The sequence below is a fragment of the Nannospalax galili genome, unplaced genomic scaffold (assembly GCF_000622305.1).
Source record: "Nannospalax galili isolate Female #2095 unplaced genomic scaffold, S.galili_v1.0 scaffold1421, whole genome shotgun sequence".
Lineage (NCBI taxonomy): Eukaryota > Metazoa > Chordata > Mammalia > Rodentia > Spalacidae > Nannospalax > Nannospalax galili.
Window position 1 is genome coordinate 1,311,271 of NW_008345746.1, and position 19,756 is coordinate 1,331,026.

At 56.5% G+C, this 19,756-nt stretch overlaps 2 protein-coding genes across 10 annotated transcripts in view; one reads left to right on the forward strand and one right to left on the reverse strand.

Moving 5' to 3' along the window:
• Window positions 1–6,140, forward strand: part of Egfl7 (EGF like domain multiple 7) — a 7,535-nt gene extending 1,395 nt beyond the window's left edge. The window contains exons 2-10 of one of the 8 annotated variants that reach the window (XM_029567735.1): window positions 646–1,517; window positions 2,368–2,489; window positions 2,688–2,804; window positions 3,688–3,830; window positions 3,956–4,051; window positions 4,172–4,336; window positions 4,959–5,023; window positions 5,537–5,699; window positions 5,835–6,140. In XM_029567735.1, the coding sequence (XP_029423595.1) occupies window positions 2,410–2,489; window positions 2,688–2,804; window positions 3,688–3,830; window positions 3,956–4,051; window positions 4,172–4,336; window positions 4,959–5,023; window positions 5,537–5,699; window positions 5,835–5,857 (852 nt within the window). In that variant the 5' untranslated portion in view covers window positions 646–1,517; window positions 2,368–2,409 and the 3' untranslated portion in view covers window positions 5,858–6,140. The other 7 variants (XM_008841969.3, XM_017800315.2, XM_017800318.2 and 4 more) reach the window with 7 other exon arrangements.
• A 453-nt stretch (window positions 6,141–6,593) lies between these two features.
• Window positions 6,594–19,750, reverse strand: Agpat2 (1-acylglycerol-3-phosphate O-acyltransferase 2). 2 transcript variants are annotated; one of them, XM_008841978.3, is made up of 6 exons: window positions 19,495–19,750; window positions 10,760–10,893; window positions 10,065–10,240; window positions 9,840–9,935; window positions 8,156–8,228; window positions 6,594–7,275 (listed from the first exon to the last, which is right to left on the reverse strand). In XM_008841978.3, exons 1-6 carry the CDS (start codon window positions 19,674–19,676, stop codon window positions 7,100–7,102), a joined length of 837 nt encoding a protein of 278 aa, XP_008840200.1. In that variant the 5' UTR covers window positions 19,677–19,750; the 3' UTR covers window positions 6,594–7,099. The 2 variants fall into 2 exon arrangements, with proteins under 2 accessions (XP_008840200.1, XP_029423597.1); XM_029567737.1 differs by lacking the exon at window positions 9,840–9,935.
• Window positions 19,751–19,756: the final 6 nt, after the last annotated feature.

Here is a 19,756-nt window from a genome sequence, read left to right on the forward strand (position 1 = left end):
CAGCGGCCTGCAGAACTGGCGACCCCTGCTGGCCACCGGGCCGCCTCGCCCCTCACCCCACCCTGTCCCTGCGACCCCCCCCTCCCACCAGGGCTTGACTTGGGGCCCTGGGGGGGACCCCGCGTTCCACTGTTCAGCTCAGCCCGGTCGTGCTGGGGGGTTGTCACCCTCCACCCGCCCCCCCACGTAGCCGGGAAGGGGGCGGGGGCCGGGGTGTACAATGGACACCCCCATCTGGTCCTCGTGCCTGCCTGGTGTCTCCACTCCAACCCGTGGGTGCTGGTGTCTAGATACCGCCCCTCTCCTGGCGCACAGGGACCCCGGGCCCTCTCCCTGCGGTAGCCAGGCCCTTCCTCTGCGGACTCAGCCTCCCCTAGCGGGGCTGCTGGGTGGCAGGTGGACAGAGGAGATGGCTGCCTGGGCCCCACAGTAACACTGGAGGGGACATGATTGCTTATCACCCTAAAGGCGACACCACAGTCAGTGCCTGATGTGTGGTGGTGGGGGGTGGGGGACTCTGTGACCCAACACCAAAGGAAATGAGCTGCCAGCCCAGCACTGCACTGGCCTCCTCTGGCCTTGGGCAAAGCATGACTTTTCAAAAATTGCTTCTCCTGTTATTTTTATTTTTATTTTTTCACACAGTTCCCTTTCTAGACGGTCTGTCCTCAGGAAGGAGCCATGGACAGAGATTTGTGGGGACAAGGACAACTGGAGAGGGACCTCTGCCCCGTGCTCCTGAGTGTAGAGTTACAGGGGTGTAAGCCCACTGTGTGCTGGCCCACCACTCTTCTTAGGCCCAGCTCCTCAGGGACACCTGATTTTTGCACCATGCCCACCCCTTGATAGTACCCCTTCTCAGCGGGGAGGGGGGCTCACCCCAGGATTAATATTCCCAAGCCAAATTGTGCTGCAGGACATTCCCCTGCCCAGAAACTTCCGTTCTGCCCTCTGGCCCCAAATTTAGTCCCAGTGGCTTAGCTCAAAGCCCCCTGCCCTGCCCTCCCCCACTGTTGCAGTGGACAAGGTGTGCGTACAGGAGGCTCCACCGCTGCCTTCCTGCCCAGGACTGTGATGCAGGGCTTCCCCTTGCATAGGGGCTTGACCAGCAGCTCAGGGGCAGATCTGCTATGGGACCCACTGACAGAACAGCCAGAGACCCTAGTGGTCTCAGTCTTTGAGTAAACTGAGTCCCACAGAAGGGGATGGAGTTCCCAGGGCTCCTCTGTACCTGCCTCCTGACCCTTTCCTTTGGGGGTGAGGGCCCTGCAAGACTCGGCAAAGTTGGGGGAGGGAGCTGCCCCTTTAGGAAGTACCAGTAGGGCCTTGGGTAGAGCTCACCAGATGAATATCCCCCCTACAACAGGGCAGGTGCCCCTCCCTACTGCACAGACCTGACCCCATCCCTCCGCCTTGTAGTCACAGAACATTAACTCTGGGCAGGGGTTTCTTGTGTTCCTTACCAGCTTTCCTGGTCCCCACCCCACAGCCTGAAGAGGCTGGAGTAGTCTCCAAAGGCATGTTGATGTTGGGGCTTAGGGGGAGAGGGGCAGCAGTGTTCCAGTATGCCCCAGATGTGGGCCCAGTGGGGTCACTGCTTGCGCAGCTGGGAGGGATTTATACACAGACTGCAGTTACAAGGCCCCTTGCTGGTCAGGATGTACACCCCATTTTGACCCCGCCTGTGTGCATCTGCTGGTTGCAGACATCTGTACCTCATGGAATCCATAGTGCCCTGGCAACTAGCTCTGAATTGGAGAAAGAACCTGGTTCCAGAAGAGCCACAAGGGGGTGGTTTGGCACTACCACAGCACCGTTTTCTTTTTACTTTATGTGATGGGTATTTTGCCGGCACATATGTGTCATGCAATGCTTGCAGAGGCCAGGTGAGGGTGTCAGATCCTCTGGAACTGGAGTTAGGGATGGTTGTTAGTCTCCATGTGGGTGCTGGGAAGCGAACCAGGGTCCTCTGCAAGAGTAGCCAGTGCTTTTAATTTCTGAGCCATATGGGGAACCCCATAGCACCCATTTTTCAAGACAGTGGAGGACACGGAAGGGCCCAAATCTAGCCAGCAGAGGGAGGGGGACTGGCTTAATCTGGACCCCACCCAGAACCCCAACCGCCCCCTAGGGTCTGCCCCAGAGCCCAACAGGATCCAGGTTTCTCAGCCCCAGGAGTCCTGGTTGGCAGGCCCAGCTCTCTGCATCTGGCAGAGATGTGCCAGATACAGGGGTGAACTGGCATTGCCTGTGAGGGTTGTCTCCCATAGGGAAACCCCAGCAGGCAACCAGGGGTACAGATTCCACTGGAGGCCTGGGCCAGGGGTTTCCACAGGGAACTGACCAGAATCCTGCTTTGTACCTCAGGGCGCCCAGAGAAGAAGGACAGCCCACTCAGAGATACAGGCCATGTGGGGTTTCGGGGAGTTGCTTGTGGCCTGGTTTCTAGTGTTGACAGCGGGTGGCACCCAGCACGTCTACAGGCCCAGGTGAGCTAGGGGTGCTGGGTCTCAGCCAGAGGCTCTTAAACCTTGCCCAAGGCAGCCCCTAGTACTTGGAGGGAATTCCCTATCACTAGCTGAGGATCCTGCTTACAGAAACATTGGGAAGCCCCTACCCCATGTTCTTACATCTCTGGGCTGGGAGAGTCTTGGCGCCGAACCCCCTGCTGACCCTGCCGCCCATAGCCGCAGGGTATGTGCCGTGGGGGTTGCCAAGGGCCCTGTGTCGGAGTCCTTTGTTCAGCGTGTGTACCAGCCCTTCCTCACTACCTGCGATGGGCACCGAGCCTGTAGTACCTACCGGTGAGTGCCCACTGCCCATGCCAGGACCCCCACCCACTGTGCATACCTTGCTAGGAAGGAGCAATCCATGGGGTTCAGGAGCCTGTCTTATTCTGAGCTGGGGAGCTGATGTCAGAGCAGTGAGGTGTCCCTCATATCAGGGCGTCTCAACCTCTGTGGCTGGTACGCAAGGATGCTGTGTAATCACCTCTAACACCATCTTTTGATAATGTCTGTACCCCTCTACTGTCGGAGTACTCACTCCTCCCTCCCCAGCATCCCTGGCTGGAAGTTCTTATCCACAGAAATGATGCCCACCTCCTTAAAACCCTGTCATGCTGGTCCTACCCTGGAGCTCTCGTAGACACCCCCTTCCCTTGCAGGCCCAAGTGGGCCCCTGTGGAGATCTGAAGTCCAGTCAAGCTGACAGGACAGCCTGAGGGGCATGTGGCGCCAGCCAGAACCAGAAGGCAGGTCCTTGGAGAGTTCAGCCCCCTCCAGCCCAGAGCCGTCTGGGAAAGGCCCAGGTGTATGAGCCCCTCCTTGGTTCAGAACTTCAGAGGCTCCCAGACCAAAGTTAGAAGAGCACTGGTGTAAGAAACCAGCTTTAGCTTTAGCACCAGGGGCCCAGAGCCTGGGGAAGGAAAGAAAGCTCTGGCGGCTCTCCGAGCCACCTCTGCAGAAAGGGGCTTGGGCCAATGTGCCCAACAGGAAAGTTGGTGGATTCAGTGGTGTACACAGGCCTGGGTTCCAGGCAAGCTGGGGCTACAGGGGGACTTCTGCGACCCTGGCATAATGATATCCTGGTATCCAGATAGATGGGCCTGGGAGGGTGCATCCTGTCTGAAGGCCTGGCCTGGGCCACCCCATGTTGGCCCCTCTGAGCCACCCTAATTCCCTACAGAACCATCTACCGGACAGCCTATCGCCGCAGCCCTGGGCCAGCTCCTGCCAGGCCTCGCTATGTCTGCTGCCCTGGCTGGAAGAGGACTAGTGGGCTGCCTGGGGCATGTGGAGCAGGTGAGGGCAGTGGGTGCTGTGCCCGAGGTGAGAGACCTACTCCCTACTGCCCTGCTTTCTCTCTCTGAGCATTGCATCCTTCCTCCACTAATGCCACAGGGTCCTAGGAACCCTTCTGAGTTGTTGACAGGCCTCCCCCCCCCCACACACAGCAATATGCCAGCCCCCATGTGGGAATGGAGGGAGTTGCATCGAGCCAGGCCGCTGCCACTGCCCTGTAGGATGGCAGGGAGATACTTGTCAGACAGGTAAGGCCAGTACCACACTTCCCAAGGGAGGAGAGGGTCTTTGCCAAAGCGGGTTCCCACTGGTAGTGGGTCTTGACAGGGAGCTGGCTGGGAACCTGCCTACACCCTCATTTCCTACAGATGTGGATGAGTGCGGAACTGGACAGGCCAGCTGTCCCCAGCACTGTGTCAACACTGTGGGCAGTTTCTGGTGCCAGTGTTGGGAGGGGTACAGTCCATCTGCAGATAGGACACTCTGTCTGCCCAATATGGGCCCCTCCAGGATAGCCCCAAACCCTACAACAGGTAAACTTGCTTTTCCACCTGGTGCAACTGACCTGGGGTGGTCTTCAGGTTGTGGGGACTGCTTTTTGGTTGAGCTGGGCCAGGGGGACATGGAAGGCAGCCAGTGTTGGGTAGAGATCAGCATCATGTCCTAAGGGCTGAGCCCAGGCATCCTGGGCTGAAGGGAGGTTCCTCGTCTGGGTGGAAAGTGGTAGGGGCTCCTTCCCCCGAAGAGGTTTCTGGAAGTGTGGGGAGTCGACCTAGAAGCTTCATCTCAGCCGATTGGCAGCCTGGAGAGACACCGTGTCTTCGCTGGTGACAGCACATTATTACTTTTGGTACGCGCTGTGACACTTCAAACTCGTACCGTGAGTAATAATGCGTTGTCAGCAGCCCCACGTCAGGAGTGCATCAGACCTGGGTGAGGATCACCGTCAGTGTGCAGGACCTAGCTGGGACAGTCCAGAGCCACAGTCTTTGGCAGGGTCTGTCCTAATGGACAGCAGGTCACCAGAGGCTTGTGTCTCCAGGCTCTGCTCCCATAGCTGGGGCAGTGGTCAAAGGCCTTCCTAGGGATAAGAGACCAGCCCAGGGTAGGGCAGGAAGCTGCTCTCCCTTGACTAGCATCTGGATCTGCCCCCAGGAGTGGACAGCATGGTGAGGGAGGACATGCGCAGGCTGCAGGCCCGGGTTGATGTGCTGGAGCAGGTGAGGAATGGGTAGGAGGTCTGGGTGGGTTCCATAGGACCCAGGAAAGGCCCACAGACCGTGTAGTCCCTGGGGAACTGTTTCCAATCTGTGGGATGACGGGGCTCTTGTGGAGGCGGCCTGTAGGGATGCTGACTTTCCTATGCCAGGCAGCACATTTTTTGAGATTCCCCCAGGCTGGGAGGAGCCAAACTAGACCATGGGGGGAACCAAAACCCAGAGCCCACCCAACCTGCCATACCAGGATGAGGTATTTGCAAGGTCTTCTCACCAAGCCAGAGGCCCGTGACCCTTCCTACATTCTCTGTCAGGACCAACCCCAGGACCTTGGGACCAGGCTGTGGGGACATCCCGCTGTCTACCTGTGCCTGCCAAGCCTTGGGTGCCTGCTGCTTAACAGCTCCCTCTAGTGGCAAGCAGGACCTGCTGCCAGAGCTAGGAAGCGGCCTTACATCATCGTTACTGGTCCTCACATAGGCCCGAGGTCATACGCACCTCCCCCTCCCCAAACAGAAACTCCAGTTGGTGCTGGCCCCGCTGCACAGCCTGGCCTCTCAGGCTTCAGAACATGGGCTGCAGGACCCCAGCAGCCTGCTGGCCCACTCCTTCCAGCAGCTGGACCGCATCGACTCTCTGAGTGAGCAGGTTTCCTTCCTGGAGGAGCAACTGGGGTCCTGTGAGTGCCACACACCCACTTCCTCCCCAGAGATCCTAGGGAGTTCATGGGGGTGGGCACTAGGCTTGGGTGAATGGAGCTACCACTGATGAGGGGCAGATTTGCCAATTGACCTCCTGTTTCTTTCACACCTAGGCTCTTGCAAGAAGGAACTGTGATGCTCATGTCACCACCTAGGTGGGGCTCAACCGTCACCTCTACATTCCCTCCCAGCTGGAGTTTAGGAGCTGCTCCTGGGGTGCTGAACAGAATGTTTGTCTTCCTTTTGTCAGGAGGTTCCTAGGACTTGGACATGGGGGGAGGGTCTCGTTTGAATCCCCCCATAGGGCTTTCCAGGGAAGGTACGAAGGTTCACTGCCCACAGCCAGGGCAGTGAGCAGCCTGTCCAGAGGCGGGGTTGGGGCCTGCCCCCATTTTTGTCAGAATAAAACTGGGACTTGAGCTGTTGTGTCAACAGGTGGACTAAGGAGCTGGAAGGAGCCCCCCCCCCTCAGTACTGGGCACTGTCTGCACCCCTGCCCTGGGCCAACTGGTGGGCTCCAGGCACAGCAAAACACGTGGGTGCCCCATCTGTAACAGAAGCAGGCAGATCTGAGGTCCCAGTTTCCCCTAGGTGACATGCTGGTTCCAAACCTAGCCAGGTCTAGCCTTTGCCCTCATGTCACTGGGGCCGGTCTGCCCACTTTTCAGTTTGGCAGACCCTCCCCCCCAACACAGAGAAAAGCATTGTTGGGTGATCACAGCCCACTCCCTGCAGGGAGTTGGGGGTGCTTATGCAAAGGGCCCTGGAGAAAGGACACATGGGGGGGGCCCCCATACCATCCTCACCACCCTGTGTCCTTGGATGGAGACCTGGGGCCGCCCTTGCTCACCCTCTGAAAGAGACCCCTGGTCTCCAGGAACCTGAGAGTTCATTTATAAAAAAGAACCAAGCATAGCAGTGATTTGTGACGGAGACTGTCCTACTGGACAGTGGGGGTGACAGGCTCTGCCCTCCGGTGCTGAGTGGCCCATGTTCTTTGAGAGACCTGTCCTCAAGTTCCTCCTCTTCCCGAAGGCCTGATGCAGGCCATGGCCTGGTTCCTGGATCTTCATCTTCCACCCTGGAGTGGGCCTTGGGCATCCCACCTGGGTGCCTCCTGGTTTGTGGCTCAGCCCTCCAGCTCGGATGGCCACACCCAGATTCTGGAGGCACAGGCATGATGGTCAGGAAGTCACCTGGGGTCCTGGGTCTCAGGCCCCTGCTGAAAGGGACTTCCTGTTTTGCAGGCCCTAAATGAGCTAGGCCAGCAGGGCAGCAGGGTAACGTGATGTTTGTTGGGTGGGAGGGCGTGTCTGGCTGTCCATCCTGTGGATTCCCACCTGCCCTCCCCGAGCTCCCCTGCCCCGCGTGGCGTGAGTTACTGGGCCGGCAGTACCGCGGGCTCCTCATTGGCAGAGTTCTGCTGGGGTGTCTTGGATATTTGGAGAAAGGTGTTTCTCATGGTTTGGTAGCAGGTGTCCACAAGCTTGGTGATGTCCGCATTGGTAAGGCCACTGGTAGGGACGGCATCCAGCACTTCCACTTTGATTGTTCCTGGAGAGGGAGTACTGGATGTCAGGGACCTAGGGGCCCTACTGTTGCTTGCCACCCTAGTCTCTCCTCACCAGAGCCTGACGGAGCTCTTCCTCGGCTCCTCAGCAGGGCAGGCTTGCTTGTAATTGAGACAACATGGACACATGTGCCTAGTGGGCTTCCACAACTCCACCCTTCCCCTTAGTCCATGACTCAGCCCTTCCTAAGCAGCCTGTCCATACTCGCCCCTTCTGTCCTCCATGGTGGTGGCCACTGGAGACAGAGCCTGGCTCTTCCTAATGCCCTTCAACCTCTAGTGGCCACATTTAGGGTCAGGGCACCTGCCTGGAAGCCAGTGTCCGGGGTACAAGGGGCAGAGAGGTGGCCCATGTGGGCTGCTGCATGTGGAGGGGCCTGCAGTTTAGAGACCCCACCTCTCACCAGCAGGGGTCACTGTAGGTTCCTGTCTGTTGCACAGGCTGGACCACACTGTCCCCTCAGGCATTTCAGTATGCTTAGAGCCAGTTTCTCAGTTTGAAAAACAGGCCACAGAGAAGAGTGATGAAATGAAGCAGTGCTGGGCCAGATCCATCCACGCATTCATCCTTCACTGCCCAGAAGTAGGAATTCTGCTGCTAGGGACCCAGGACTCTTACTGCTGGGTTAGACCCCTGAAGGCTAAGGTTATAGCTCAGTTGGTATAAAGCTCTGGGTTCTATCCCCAGCTCCCTTAAATTGGGCATGGTGCCAGCACTGAGTATGTGCAGGCAGGAAGATCAGGAGTTCAAAGGTTATCTTCTGTCATATAAGGAGTTGGAGGCCAGCCTAGGCTACACGAGACCATGTCTCAGAAACCTGGCGAGGTCCTGAGATCCTTCGTGTGACTCTGCCCAGGGCTCACCTGAGGTGAAGAGCTTTGTCTTGACGTTGTAGAAAGAGGAGAAGGAGGAGTACACCACAGGGATGATGGGCACCTGTGGACAGGGACACACGTTGAAGGGTGCCCTGACTTCCTCTGGGTGCCACTGTGGCTGACCCTTCTGTCCAGGACACCATCATGTTCTGGGTGGCCTAGGGTTTCATAGACTCATCCAGTCCCCCATACCACCTCCAGGAAGCCTTCCTGGGCTTGTTTGTCCCCCACACTGGGTCATAAAATAGCCCAGAAGTGGGAGGGCAGGGCTCCATTCAGCTTAGCTGAAGGATGTTATGTTGCCCCTTCCCTGCCTTTCCATCCCATCCCTCTGTTCCCCATTCCCAGGAAACTGGGAGGCTCGGGTGTTGGATCCTGGGTGTTCCTGGAAGGGCCCAGGGTCAACTCCCACATTGACAAGTGAGAGGAAGGTAATGATTAACCCCAGGTGCTGGGGCAGGCAGATGTGCTTGTAGCCAGGCCCTGGGGGAGGGGCAGGGAATGACAGATCTGGAGTCTGTTGTCCCCACCCCTACCACAGCTCGGAGTCCTCCTAGGACCTGCTTGCTAATACAGCCCTGCCCAAGGCAAGGGGGCCTGAGATTTATATTTATTTTACTTGTATGCATGTACTGTCTGCATGTGTGTTGTAGGTACACCCGTGTCGTACGATGCCCGTGGAGGTCAGAAGAGGGTGTCATTTCCTCTGGAACTGGAGTTACATACTATTGTTAGCTGCCATGTGGGTGCTGGGAATTGAACCCAGGTCCTCTGCAAAAGCAGCCAGTGCTCTTAACCACTGAGCTCGCTCTCCAGCCCTGCCTGTGATTTTAACTCCTGGTCCAGTGGGAGTGCCTGCCACCCCATGGCTGAAGGGGGCTGGTCTCTGGGCAGATCTGGGGTCACAGTAGTTTCCTGTCCCAGCTAGGACTCCCCAATCCCTTGGGGGTTGGTGGGCGTCTCAGGAAGTGGGTGCACACAGGCTTGTATGGGGCTGGGCACCAGGGGGCTCTGAAGGCCTCCTACTACAGGGGCAGACTGGGGGCTGGGGGCGGGGGAGGGAGGACTGGGGCTTGCCAGACAGGAAGAAGCCCCTTCTGCCCCTCAGTGGTAGTTTTCCCACACAAGTCTCTCTACCAGGGAACCCCTGTTCCACAGTAGATATGCCCTTAGAGTCTCAGGGACTCCTGGGCACACCACCTTCCCCCAGCACAGGCTGAGGAAAGGGAAGTCCAAGGTGTAGGACAGAGCTCACGTGAGCTGCCCATGACTGGGTCTGCCAGCCTGTCTGTGTCTGCTCCCTTAGTCTTACCAAGACCAAGTAGAGCCCTGGAGCGTGGGGAAATGCCGGGCACAGTCTGCTCTACGGGTTTCATACTGCTTGCACACTGCCCAGGTTTTCACTGGCCCTTGCACCTCCACCTTTCACAAAACCCTGAGTGAAGGACACTCCCTGTCTAGCCAGCTAGGGCATATGGTGGCTGGTGTTCAAGTGCTCAGAGCTGCCAGCCCATCCGGTCACTGACCTGCCTGAGTGCCTCTCCCAGCTGAGTGGAGGACATCCCTGGGGGCCAGCAATCCCTGGTCTGGTTGGGACATCACCTCCAACCTTAAGTCACCTTGGCCTATGTCCCAGCCCCTGCCCACCCCAGGAGGGTGCAAACTGGCGTACCTGGGCCTGGACAGCCAAGTAAAAGGCACCTTTTTTGAAGGGCAACAGGTCCCCATTGTCATTACGTGTGCCCTCAGGATAGATCCACACCTTGAGCTGTGGGAGAACAGAAAAGACTACTGCCTGGGCTGCCCCCCACTCCACGTGGCCATCCCAGGAAGCTGCACCACCCTCCTGAGCCCCATTTTGCAGTGGGCTATACTGCTGTGTGGTGCCTACACTCACGTTGTCCTTGACCATGAGCTCGCCCAAGTCCGCCATTAAGGTCATGGCGGTTTTGGCACGCTGGCGGTTGATGAAGTAGACGCCACCGAGGTACATGATGAGGCCAACCGGCCCTGTGAACAGCAGCTCGCGCTTGGCAATCTGCACACAGCGCTCGGGGAGGATCTCCATGAGGCCTACACAGAAGGGCCAGGGAGAGAGGAACAGTGAAACGTGGCCAGAAGGAAGAGGGGGGAGGCAGAGGTGGAGGGAGGCAAAGATGCAGGGAGAGGTGGAAAAACATGGAAAGACCAAGGCAGAGGGGAGACAGAGAGACAGAGGGAGACAGAGAGAAACAAGAGAGATGGCAAAACGGGAAGAGAGGAGGAGAGACAGAGACGAAGGGAGAGACAGAGACGGGAGAGGAAGAGAGAGAGAACAAGAACAGTCTCAGAGTCCAGCTTGGCCCTCCCTGGGGGATGAGGGGCTGGTCGCCCACTTGGCAAGTCCCCTGTCTCTAGCTTGGCCTCCTCTCTTGGGGAGAAGTTGAAGCCCAAGGTACAGTCTTTGCCCAACCTGAGGGAGGCCCATGGCTGGAGGGACGCTCATAGGCCTACACAGGTGGTCTATATTGGTCCGAGTACTAGGGCCACCTGGAACCCAGGATGAACCCCTGCTGCTACCCTATTGGAGACCAAGCTTTGGCAGCAACCTACCCATCATGTCCAGGATGCTCTGGTGATTGGAGATGATGACACAGGGGCCGTCCATCTCCAGTTTCTGCTGGCCTCTGACCTCAAAGTGAAGGCCATACACATACTTGAAGGACCGCACAAACCAGCTGATGATGCTAAGGGCAGAGGCACCAGTGAGTGGAGGAACCACTATAGCCAATGGCTCAGTCTGAAAGGTGGGAGGGGCTGTGCTGGGGTAAGTGGGCAGGGGGCAGAGCAGGCAGCAGGGGTCTCAGCGTAGACAGAGCCCAAGGGGCTGGCTCTCCCTGCCCCACCAAGGGCACCTTAAGTAGCCTATATCCAGCCCCAATCATTCCGAGAGACTTGTCACAGGCACTGACTACAGGGAGGGGGTGGCCTACCCAGGACAGTACATCTGCTCATTAAAGGGGTTAGCCTGTGGTGACAAAACAGGGAGGGGAGATGCCACCACAGTGATCCCCACACACTCTACATGCACATTAGCATACCCCATCACAGGACCCCAGCTCCTGAGGGAAAGGGTCCCTCATAGGTCAGCCTAGCTATTGCTGGGTCAAGAACAGTCCTGGGGGACTGGAAAGCTGGCTCAGAGGTTAACAGCAATAGCTGCTCTTGCAGAAGACCCAGGTTCAGTTCCCAGTACCCACATGGGAGCTAACAACCATCTGTAATTCCAAGTTCCAGGGGATCTGACACCCTCTTCTGGCCTCCTCAGGTACTGCATCCATGTGGTACACTTACATGTAGCTGAACTCTCATACATGTAAAATAAATATGCGTCTTTAATCCTAGCACTCAGGAGGCAGAGACATGGATTACCTGTGAGATCGAGGTTAGCCTGGTCTACATAGCAAGTTCCAGGCCAGCTGGGGCTACAACTGTCTCAAAAAAACAACAACAAAAAAGAGAACAGTCCTGAAGGAAGGGGTCTCTCACAGTACAACAGATTCAAGGCTGGTTCTTTATACCACCTTAACTTTTTTTATTTTATTTTTTTGTCTTTTTAAGACAGGGTCTCCCTGTAGCCCCAGCTGTCCTGGAACTCACTATGTAGACCAGGCTGGCCTTGAACTCACAGAGATCCACCTGCCTCTGAGTGCTGGGATTAAAGGCATGTGCCACCACTCCCGGTTCATCTTAACTTTTTAAAAAAATTATGGTTAAAATACACGAACCAGGGACTGGAGAGATGTCTCAGGGGTCAAGAGAACTGTTTGCTCTTGCAGAGGACCCAGGTTTGAATTCCAGCACCCACATGGCAGCTAACAACCATCCGTAACTCCAGTTCTAGGGAATCCAATGCTCTCTTTTGACCTCCATGGGCACTTCATGACACAGGTGCACTTACATACATGCAGGCAATGCACTCATACACATAAAATAAAAATAATAAACACATATTTAAAAAAATACACGAACCATAGCGGGGCGTAGTTGCGCACGCCTTTAATCCCAGCACTTGGGAGGCAGAGGCAGGTGGATCTCTGTGAGTTCAAGGCCAGCCTGGTCTACATAGTGAGTTCTAGGACAGCTGGGGCTACAGGGAGACCCTGTCTTAAAAAGACAAAAAAATGACCTCAAAAAGACCAAAAAAAAAAAACCAAAAAACTAAAAACCAAAAAACACCAAACAAAAAAACCCCACGAACCATAAAATTTTCCTTAGCTATACCTTTATGTACACAGCTCAGGGTATTAAATACATCCATGTCAGGCAGCCATCACCTCCTGCCCACAGAACTTTCTCTTTCCAAACTGACACTGTCCCCATGACCTCTGACCATATCTGTCCCAGGCCCTGGAAAGTCCAGCTGTACTGTAGTCCCAGAGCTCATGACTCTAGGGACCTCACACAAGTAAACGCCTGCTGTTCTCTTCACCGGCTGCACCCGTCACAGCACCATAGGTGGGAAGGGCAACTCTCACTGATAGGGAAACTGAGTCTCAGGCAGGCACTGTGCAAATCTTGACAATGAGACCAGCCATGTTCTCCCAGGCCTGGGAGCTCGGGGTCCTTTCCTCAGCTCTGCTAGCCTCAGGCAGCTCCAGACCTGCCTGTTCATCCCCATCCACTGCTGAGGACCCTAAGTCACAGTTTCTGGGATCCCTGTGAGGCTCCAAGGGGACAGGGCAGGCAACTGAGGGAAGAAAAGGGAGGTGCTGGAACAGGAGGAGAGGCTACCAATCTCACCAGCCATCAAAGGAGCAGACAGGAGCAGGAACGGGCCTGGTCCTTCGACCTGACACCCACTGGAAAAAATGACTAACAGGGCCTGGGACACAGGCAACTGCTCCCTCCCTGGGGTGAAGCCAGATGTGTCTAGAGGGCAGGTTGGTGCCCTGCCCTGACCTAGCCTGTGTTCCCCAGGAATCTTTCCTAAGGCAGCACCATGAAGGTGTGGACATAATCAAGGTGATCTGAATCAGGTAATCTGGAAACTACCTGCGGGTGCCAGGAGGGAATGCAACAGTAATCTGAACTGATTTACTGAAATAGACATTCAGGATTTACTGGAGGGTGTGTGTGCTGGGGGTGGAACTCAGGGCCTCTGGCAGATTAGATAAGCAGGTTAAGGCTGAGCCGCACCCCCAGCCTGACTTATGCAGGCTGAGCATCCCTAACCTACATCTGAATTGCCCCAAAGTCCTAAACTTTCAGGACATGGTATCACAAATGGAAAGTTCCATACCTGACCTCGGGTGAGGGACCATAGTCAAAGGCAGACACATACTAAACGTATTCTAGGAAGTATCTCTGGGTTATGTGTACAGGCACATGTGACACATCAAAGAATGGTTCAGCAGTTGCTGTTCTTGCACAGGACCAGGGTTCGGTTCCCAGCACCCATAACCAGGCTCACAACAGCCTGTCCTTCAGGTCCAGGGGATCTGATGCCTTCTGGTCTCCATGTGGATCCTCATGCACACGGTGCACATAAATCCACACAAGCACACATACATACACATAAATAAATCTTTTTTAAAAAACGGGGGTGGTGGTGCCGGGTGTGGTGGTGCATGGCTTTCAGTCCCAGCACTGGGAGGCAGAGGCAGGCAGATCTCTGTGAGTTTGAGGCCAGCCTGGTCTACATAGTTCTGAGTCAGTGGGGGCTACAGGGAGACCCTGTCTCAAAAAGAACCCCCCCAGAAAAGTATAAATCTTCCCAAACCTCAAATCAAAATCCAAAACAACTCCAGTCCCACGCATTTGTTTGAGATAGGGTCTCATGTAGCCCAGGCTCACTATGTAAGCAAGGATGATCCTAAACTTCCAGACCGTCCTGCCTCTACATCCCCAGTGCTAATATTACAGGTGTGTAATCACCACGTTTGGCTTTCTGCAGTGGTGCTGGGGATCAAACCCAGGGCTTCGTGCACACTAGGCAAAGTACTTTACCACCTGATCTATCTCTCCAGTCCAGCACTTTGGATAAGGAACATTCAATAGGTAGTGGTCACTACAAACCCATAGTTTCATGTCTCACCGCAAAGGGAAGAAACAGGGCTGCCAACCCCCAGACAGGGACTACTTGGACAGCTCCTGAGCTCATGCTCTGGGTCAGACAGCTTGTGATCCAGAAACAGATGGTGCCCTCTGGTAGTGGCATGTGTCTGTCCCATCCTCTTCCCTCCCCACCTCTCTTCTCTCTCCCTCCTTTTTGTTTTCCCTCTGTCTCTCTCTCCAGTGCAGGGTGGTGTTGGGTAGAGTTGGAACTCAGGGCCTCATGCACGCTAGGTAAGCGCTCTACCATGAGCTACATCCCCAAATCCTTTTTAAAAAACATTATGGTCGGGGCTGGAGAGGTGGCTCAGCGGTTAAGAACACTAGCTGTTTTTGCAGAAGACTCAGGTTTGGATCCCAGCACCTACCTGACGGCTAACAACCATCCATAACTCCAACTACAAGGGAAGAATGCCCTCCTCCGTCCTCTGGGGACACTGCGCAACGGGTGCACTTACATACATGCAGGCAATACACTCATACACATAAAAAACAATAAACATGCTGGGCGTGGTGGCGCACGCCTTTAATCCCAGCACTTGGGAGGCAGAGGCAGGTGGATCTCTGTGAGTTCAAGCCCAGCCTGGTCTACATAGTGAGTTCCAGGATAGCTGGGGCTACAGGGAGACCCTGTCTCAAAAAGACCCCCCCCCAAAAAAAAAACCTAAACAAAATATTAAAAACATTATGGCAAGGGCTGGAAAATTGGCTCAGGAGTTGAGTGTCTGCTGCTCTGGTAGAGGACCCAAGTTCAGTTCTCAGTGGTTCACAACTGCTTGGAATTCCAGCTTCAGGAGATCTGACACCCCTTCTCCTTGGACACCTGCTCATACCTCCTCCCACCCCCCAGTTTAATTAATTTAGTATCCTGGGCTTGGGGCATTGCTCACGCTAGAGGACCAGGCTAGACTGCACAGGCCCTGGGTTCCATCCGTCCATCCAACCATCAATAAATGGTTCCCCCCAGATGCAGATGCCAGTGAGGCTCTGCAGAGACCAGAAACTCAGATGGGAAGCCCCATTCTAACAGGGGAGGGATAGAACTGACAGGTAGGGTGCCCAGGGCTTCATCACATGGCTCTGCTCAGACACAGGCTCTGGGGAGGCCCTTACACCCACTCTACGGAGAGGCACAGGCTCAGATCAGCGAGGTTAGTGACCTGACCCCATGACTTTCCATTGAGAGGAAGCCGTGTGGACCTGAGTCCACCTCTTAACCTTGCTTCCAGCCAGATGAGGTGTGTATAGTCAGGGGGCACACAGGGGCAGGGTAAGAGAAGGGTCTGGGCTCTCAGAACTGCCAGTTGGGTTTATGGGATTCCAGCGGCCCATCCTGAGGCTCCTTTCTCCCTGTCTGCCTACTTTACCAGCTCAGCAACTCGCACCTACCCACAAAATGGGGTTCCCCAAGGAGGCTTAAGGTAATCCCCACCTTCAGGGAGATGTCATTCCCAGGATGACAACCTGAGCTGCCAGCCCAGCCTATTCCCAACCTCAGACCTCCACTGTCTAGATGGCCTACCTGTCCTGAGCCCAAAGGGCCAGCTCACTCTGTCCTCTTCCCTAAAAGGAGCCACAGTTCCTAAGCCCTGCACCTGAGATGACCATCTATGTCCTCCAGCTTCTGACTCCACACTGGGCCTCCCCGCCTCACCTCTCTAGGGCATCTCAGCAGGGGCAGAGCTAAAGGCTCCTAAAGCCAGGTGCCTGGGGCTGGAGTAAGTGTCCATCGGTTCTAGAAACATGGCTGCCAGCTCCCAGACAGGGACTACGTGGGCAGCTCCTGAGTTCATGCTTTGGGTAAGACACAATGTGGATCCTGAGCCTGGCTCCCTGCATTCCATTCCAGCTGAGACCTGGAGTAACACACCTGACTGCCCCCACCTGTGCAAGTGGCGGGATGCAAGAAGCTGCCATCCATGGGGCTGGCTGATGTCAGCACCCAACACTGCAGACCCTCTCTCCACAGCAGCTCTGACAATCAGGACTTGGCAGAAAAGGAGCCAGAGTAACTCTGAGACAGGGCCCCCCCTGACCTTCTGGGGCTCCTCCCACTCCTGTTCCAGGCAGCTGGGAAGCAGTTCAAGGTCAGGGCCTAGGCCACAGACCTGACTGTCCTCGGGGAAGGCCACTAGCTGACCCTTGCCCTCATTCCTGGTCTTAAGCTTGATGGGCAGAGACTTTCTAGATGGGGAAACAGGCACTTTATGAGCCAACCAGGGCTGCTTTGCTGGGGAAGGGCAGGCAGGGAGCTTTGATGGTTTGACCTGGGGAATGGGAGACCTTAGCATGGCCACCTGGCAGAGGAGAGTTTTCTCACAAGCATCCCAGGAGTGGCACACTTGAGGGGGTCAGGAGCTTGGGGGTGGGATGGGGCTTCCAGCTTGGGCAGACACCCACGAGAATGAGGCCATCAGGAGAGAGGGCAGAAGAAGGAGGGGTAGAGACTGACCTATGGGTTCCAGGAACTTCTGTGCTCCTTGTCTGAGGGCAGAACCTTCCCTGGGTCTCTATATCCTGGGCCTGCAGAGACCCCAGTAAGGCAGCCCTCCACCCCCAGCCCATGGCCCCAAGTGCTCTCTTCTACTCAGCCCTGGATAATCACTCAGGGCTGTAGTGATGCAGCCGTGACTGCACTTTGTCCTAGCCAAGCATCTATTGGGTGGAACCCAGGACCCACAGGGACTGGCAGTCTTGGTTTTCAGACTGAGTCTTTTTAGCTTAGACCTCTGACAGACACAGACTAGTGGCTGGGGCTCACAGCAAGGCTGGCCTCCTTCTCTACCACCTAGCATAGGCCCTGGGAGCCAGCATCACCCTGGCAAGTCCTGATCATTTATTTGAAGGTCATCAGAGGCATGAAGTTCTGCGGGACATTGCTAAGGGGAAGGGCCCCTTCCTCTCTTGACACAACAGTGGGATCTTAACCCCTCAGGACAATAGAGATCAGCTCTGGAAGCTTTTGGATAAACTGTTCTTTATCCAAAAGCTGAGTCCAGGGACCTCTCTGGGTACTATCCCTGTCAAATGCTGTAATTAGGGAAGCCACCTCCTGTCATCCAGCCCTGGCCTGCACACAGGGAAGGGTTCCATGTGCAGAGCCCTTGGGAGGGAGCCTCTCTCTCAGCCCCCAAGCCATGTCTGTACTGTCTGCCCCTCTAGACCTAATGCTGTTCCTTGCATCTGGGAACTCCAGTCCCAATGGCAAAGGCTTTCTCTGGAAGCAGGATGCAGAGGGGGCTGCCCTCTGCAGGAGCTCAGGGTCTGATCTCTAGCACTTTAACACCCAAAGACTTTGGCCACAGCCCTCAGTGTGTCTGTGAGCAGCTAGGAGCAGCATTGCTATAGTTGGGCTAGTCACAGAGTAATGGGAACTCTGGAATTGCTCTCCAGGGCTCAGTCTCCAGTGCTCAGCCCAGCTCAGGGAGGCCTGAGATGGGGATAGGTCCATCTATCTACTAAGCATGCCTCCACCTCCTAGACTTCCAGTCCCGGTCTCCGACCAGCCTCTACCCTCTGCTCTGGCAGGGCACGCACTTTCCCAGCAGTCACCCCCTCTGTGGCTTGGAGGATATCAAATGCTCACAGGGCCCCACAGATCCCACTATCCCTTCCTCAGTTCATTTGTCATGGTGAGGAATCATCACAGGGACCCTGCGACTGGGGTTGTGAGGGGCAGGGCTGGGGTTCCTTGGTCTCCAGGTCACTCCCAGCTACCCATCGGTGCTCCCTTCCTGCCAAAGGGAACTAAATACCTGCTGTTATTCAAGCCAGTGTCCTGAGGCCACAGGGCTTTTGTCTGTCTAGGCCCTGCCTGGGAGAGGGTTACAGTAAGCCTCCTCTAGAGTCAGTAAGGACTCTAGCTGAGACCTGGCAGGGTGGGGCTGGAGGTGGCACAGAAGGCCCATGCTGGTTTGGTCAGCCTGTCAGCCACTACCTCTGGTGCCGGTGCGCAGATTTGGCCCCTGGGCAGCAGTGGTAGGCCACCAGGGTAGGCCACACAAAAGCCCAAGGGCCATGGGACCAATCGCAGGATCTCCCAAGTCAGAGTCTGCTGCAAAGTCAGTGCCCAGTTCCACAGCTGCATCTGATGTGCCAGGGCACAGTTCCTTAGAACTAGACATGCCCACCTGACTCAGCAAGGGCAGCACCCCCTCCAAGGTACATACATGTGGGTGCTTCCTGAGCCCATCAGGCCCCTCCTGGTCCCAAGTGCTCTGGGGAGCCCCTCCCACTGTTCACTGACAGTCCCCAGGCTTTAATTTCAGAACAAGTCACAGGAAATGTGCCTATTTAGGCGCCTCTGCCTCAGGGTGGTGAGGTCTCCCTGCCCACCTGTTCCTGGGGTCAGCTCTCTGGGACACTGGATAGAGGAGATGATACCACAGTCCCCGAACAGGAGGCCTGGGACCCATGAAATAAGCCAGGTCCAGACACACCCCCACCCCGAAGACTGGCCAGGACAGAGATAGCGCAAAGTCAGAAAACTGTTGCTCATGGCCCCTGTAACCACCACGGGGGAGGTGGGGCTTCAGTGACCACAAAGTCCGCTGCACTTGGTCAAGGCTAAGGGCAGGACATTGCAAAACCCACCAGCTCAACAGTCCAAACAGGGCACAGAGAAATTCTGTAGCAAGTCTCCTGGGACTGCAGACAGGGAGAAAGGACTGGAGCCTCGCCCCTGCCTGACCACTAAACTTCCCAGACCCTTCCTTCCCTCCTTCAGTGGCAAGCCTAGCCCTGAAACGGCTCCTCCCCTCATCTCCCATCTCCAGAAGAGGAAGTTCAGGACAGAGGAACATGCGTCCGTACCTGGGCACAGGTGTCGCCTGACCTGCGGAGAGGTGGTAGCGGGGAGACCCGCAAGCCCCGCGGCACGCGCGCTGGCCTCGGTTTCCCGGGCAGGTGAAGCCGGATTGGGCCAATCCCAGCTTCGCCCGGCCCCCCTCCGTCCCTCCTTAAACCCTCGGCACGCGCCAACCTGCACCCCACGTAGGGCGTCCAGGGCGCAGCGGGGCCCAAGACTTGCAAGCCGTGCCGGTGCATGGGGATACGGGTTCCTGGGGACCCGGGCGGGGGCGGGAAACCTTGCTTGTCCCAGGCCCGGGGCCGGTGGTGGTGGTGCGGGCGGGGCAGGAAGGACGCGAGGACTGCAGAAAGTTAGGAAAGCGGAAGCGCACGGGGCCCCGTCCCTCCCGCGCCCCGGGGGCCACCGCCGCGCCCGGGCTCCTTGCCTCATGTTGTCCACGGTGCGGCCGCCGTGGCGCAGCAGGCAGACGATCGAGGCCACGGCGGAGAAGGACAAGCAGAGCACGCAGTACAGGCCGATCTTGGTGTAGAACCTGGCGGTGCGGCTCAGCTGCACGAGCAGCAGCAGGAGCAGCAGCGCCGCCGTCAGCCACCGCCACAGCTCCATGCCCGCCGCGCCCCAGCCTCGACGGCGCCGCCGCCCGCCGCCCGCGCCCCTTTTGAGCGGCGCTGGGCGCAGAGGGCGGG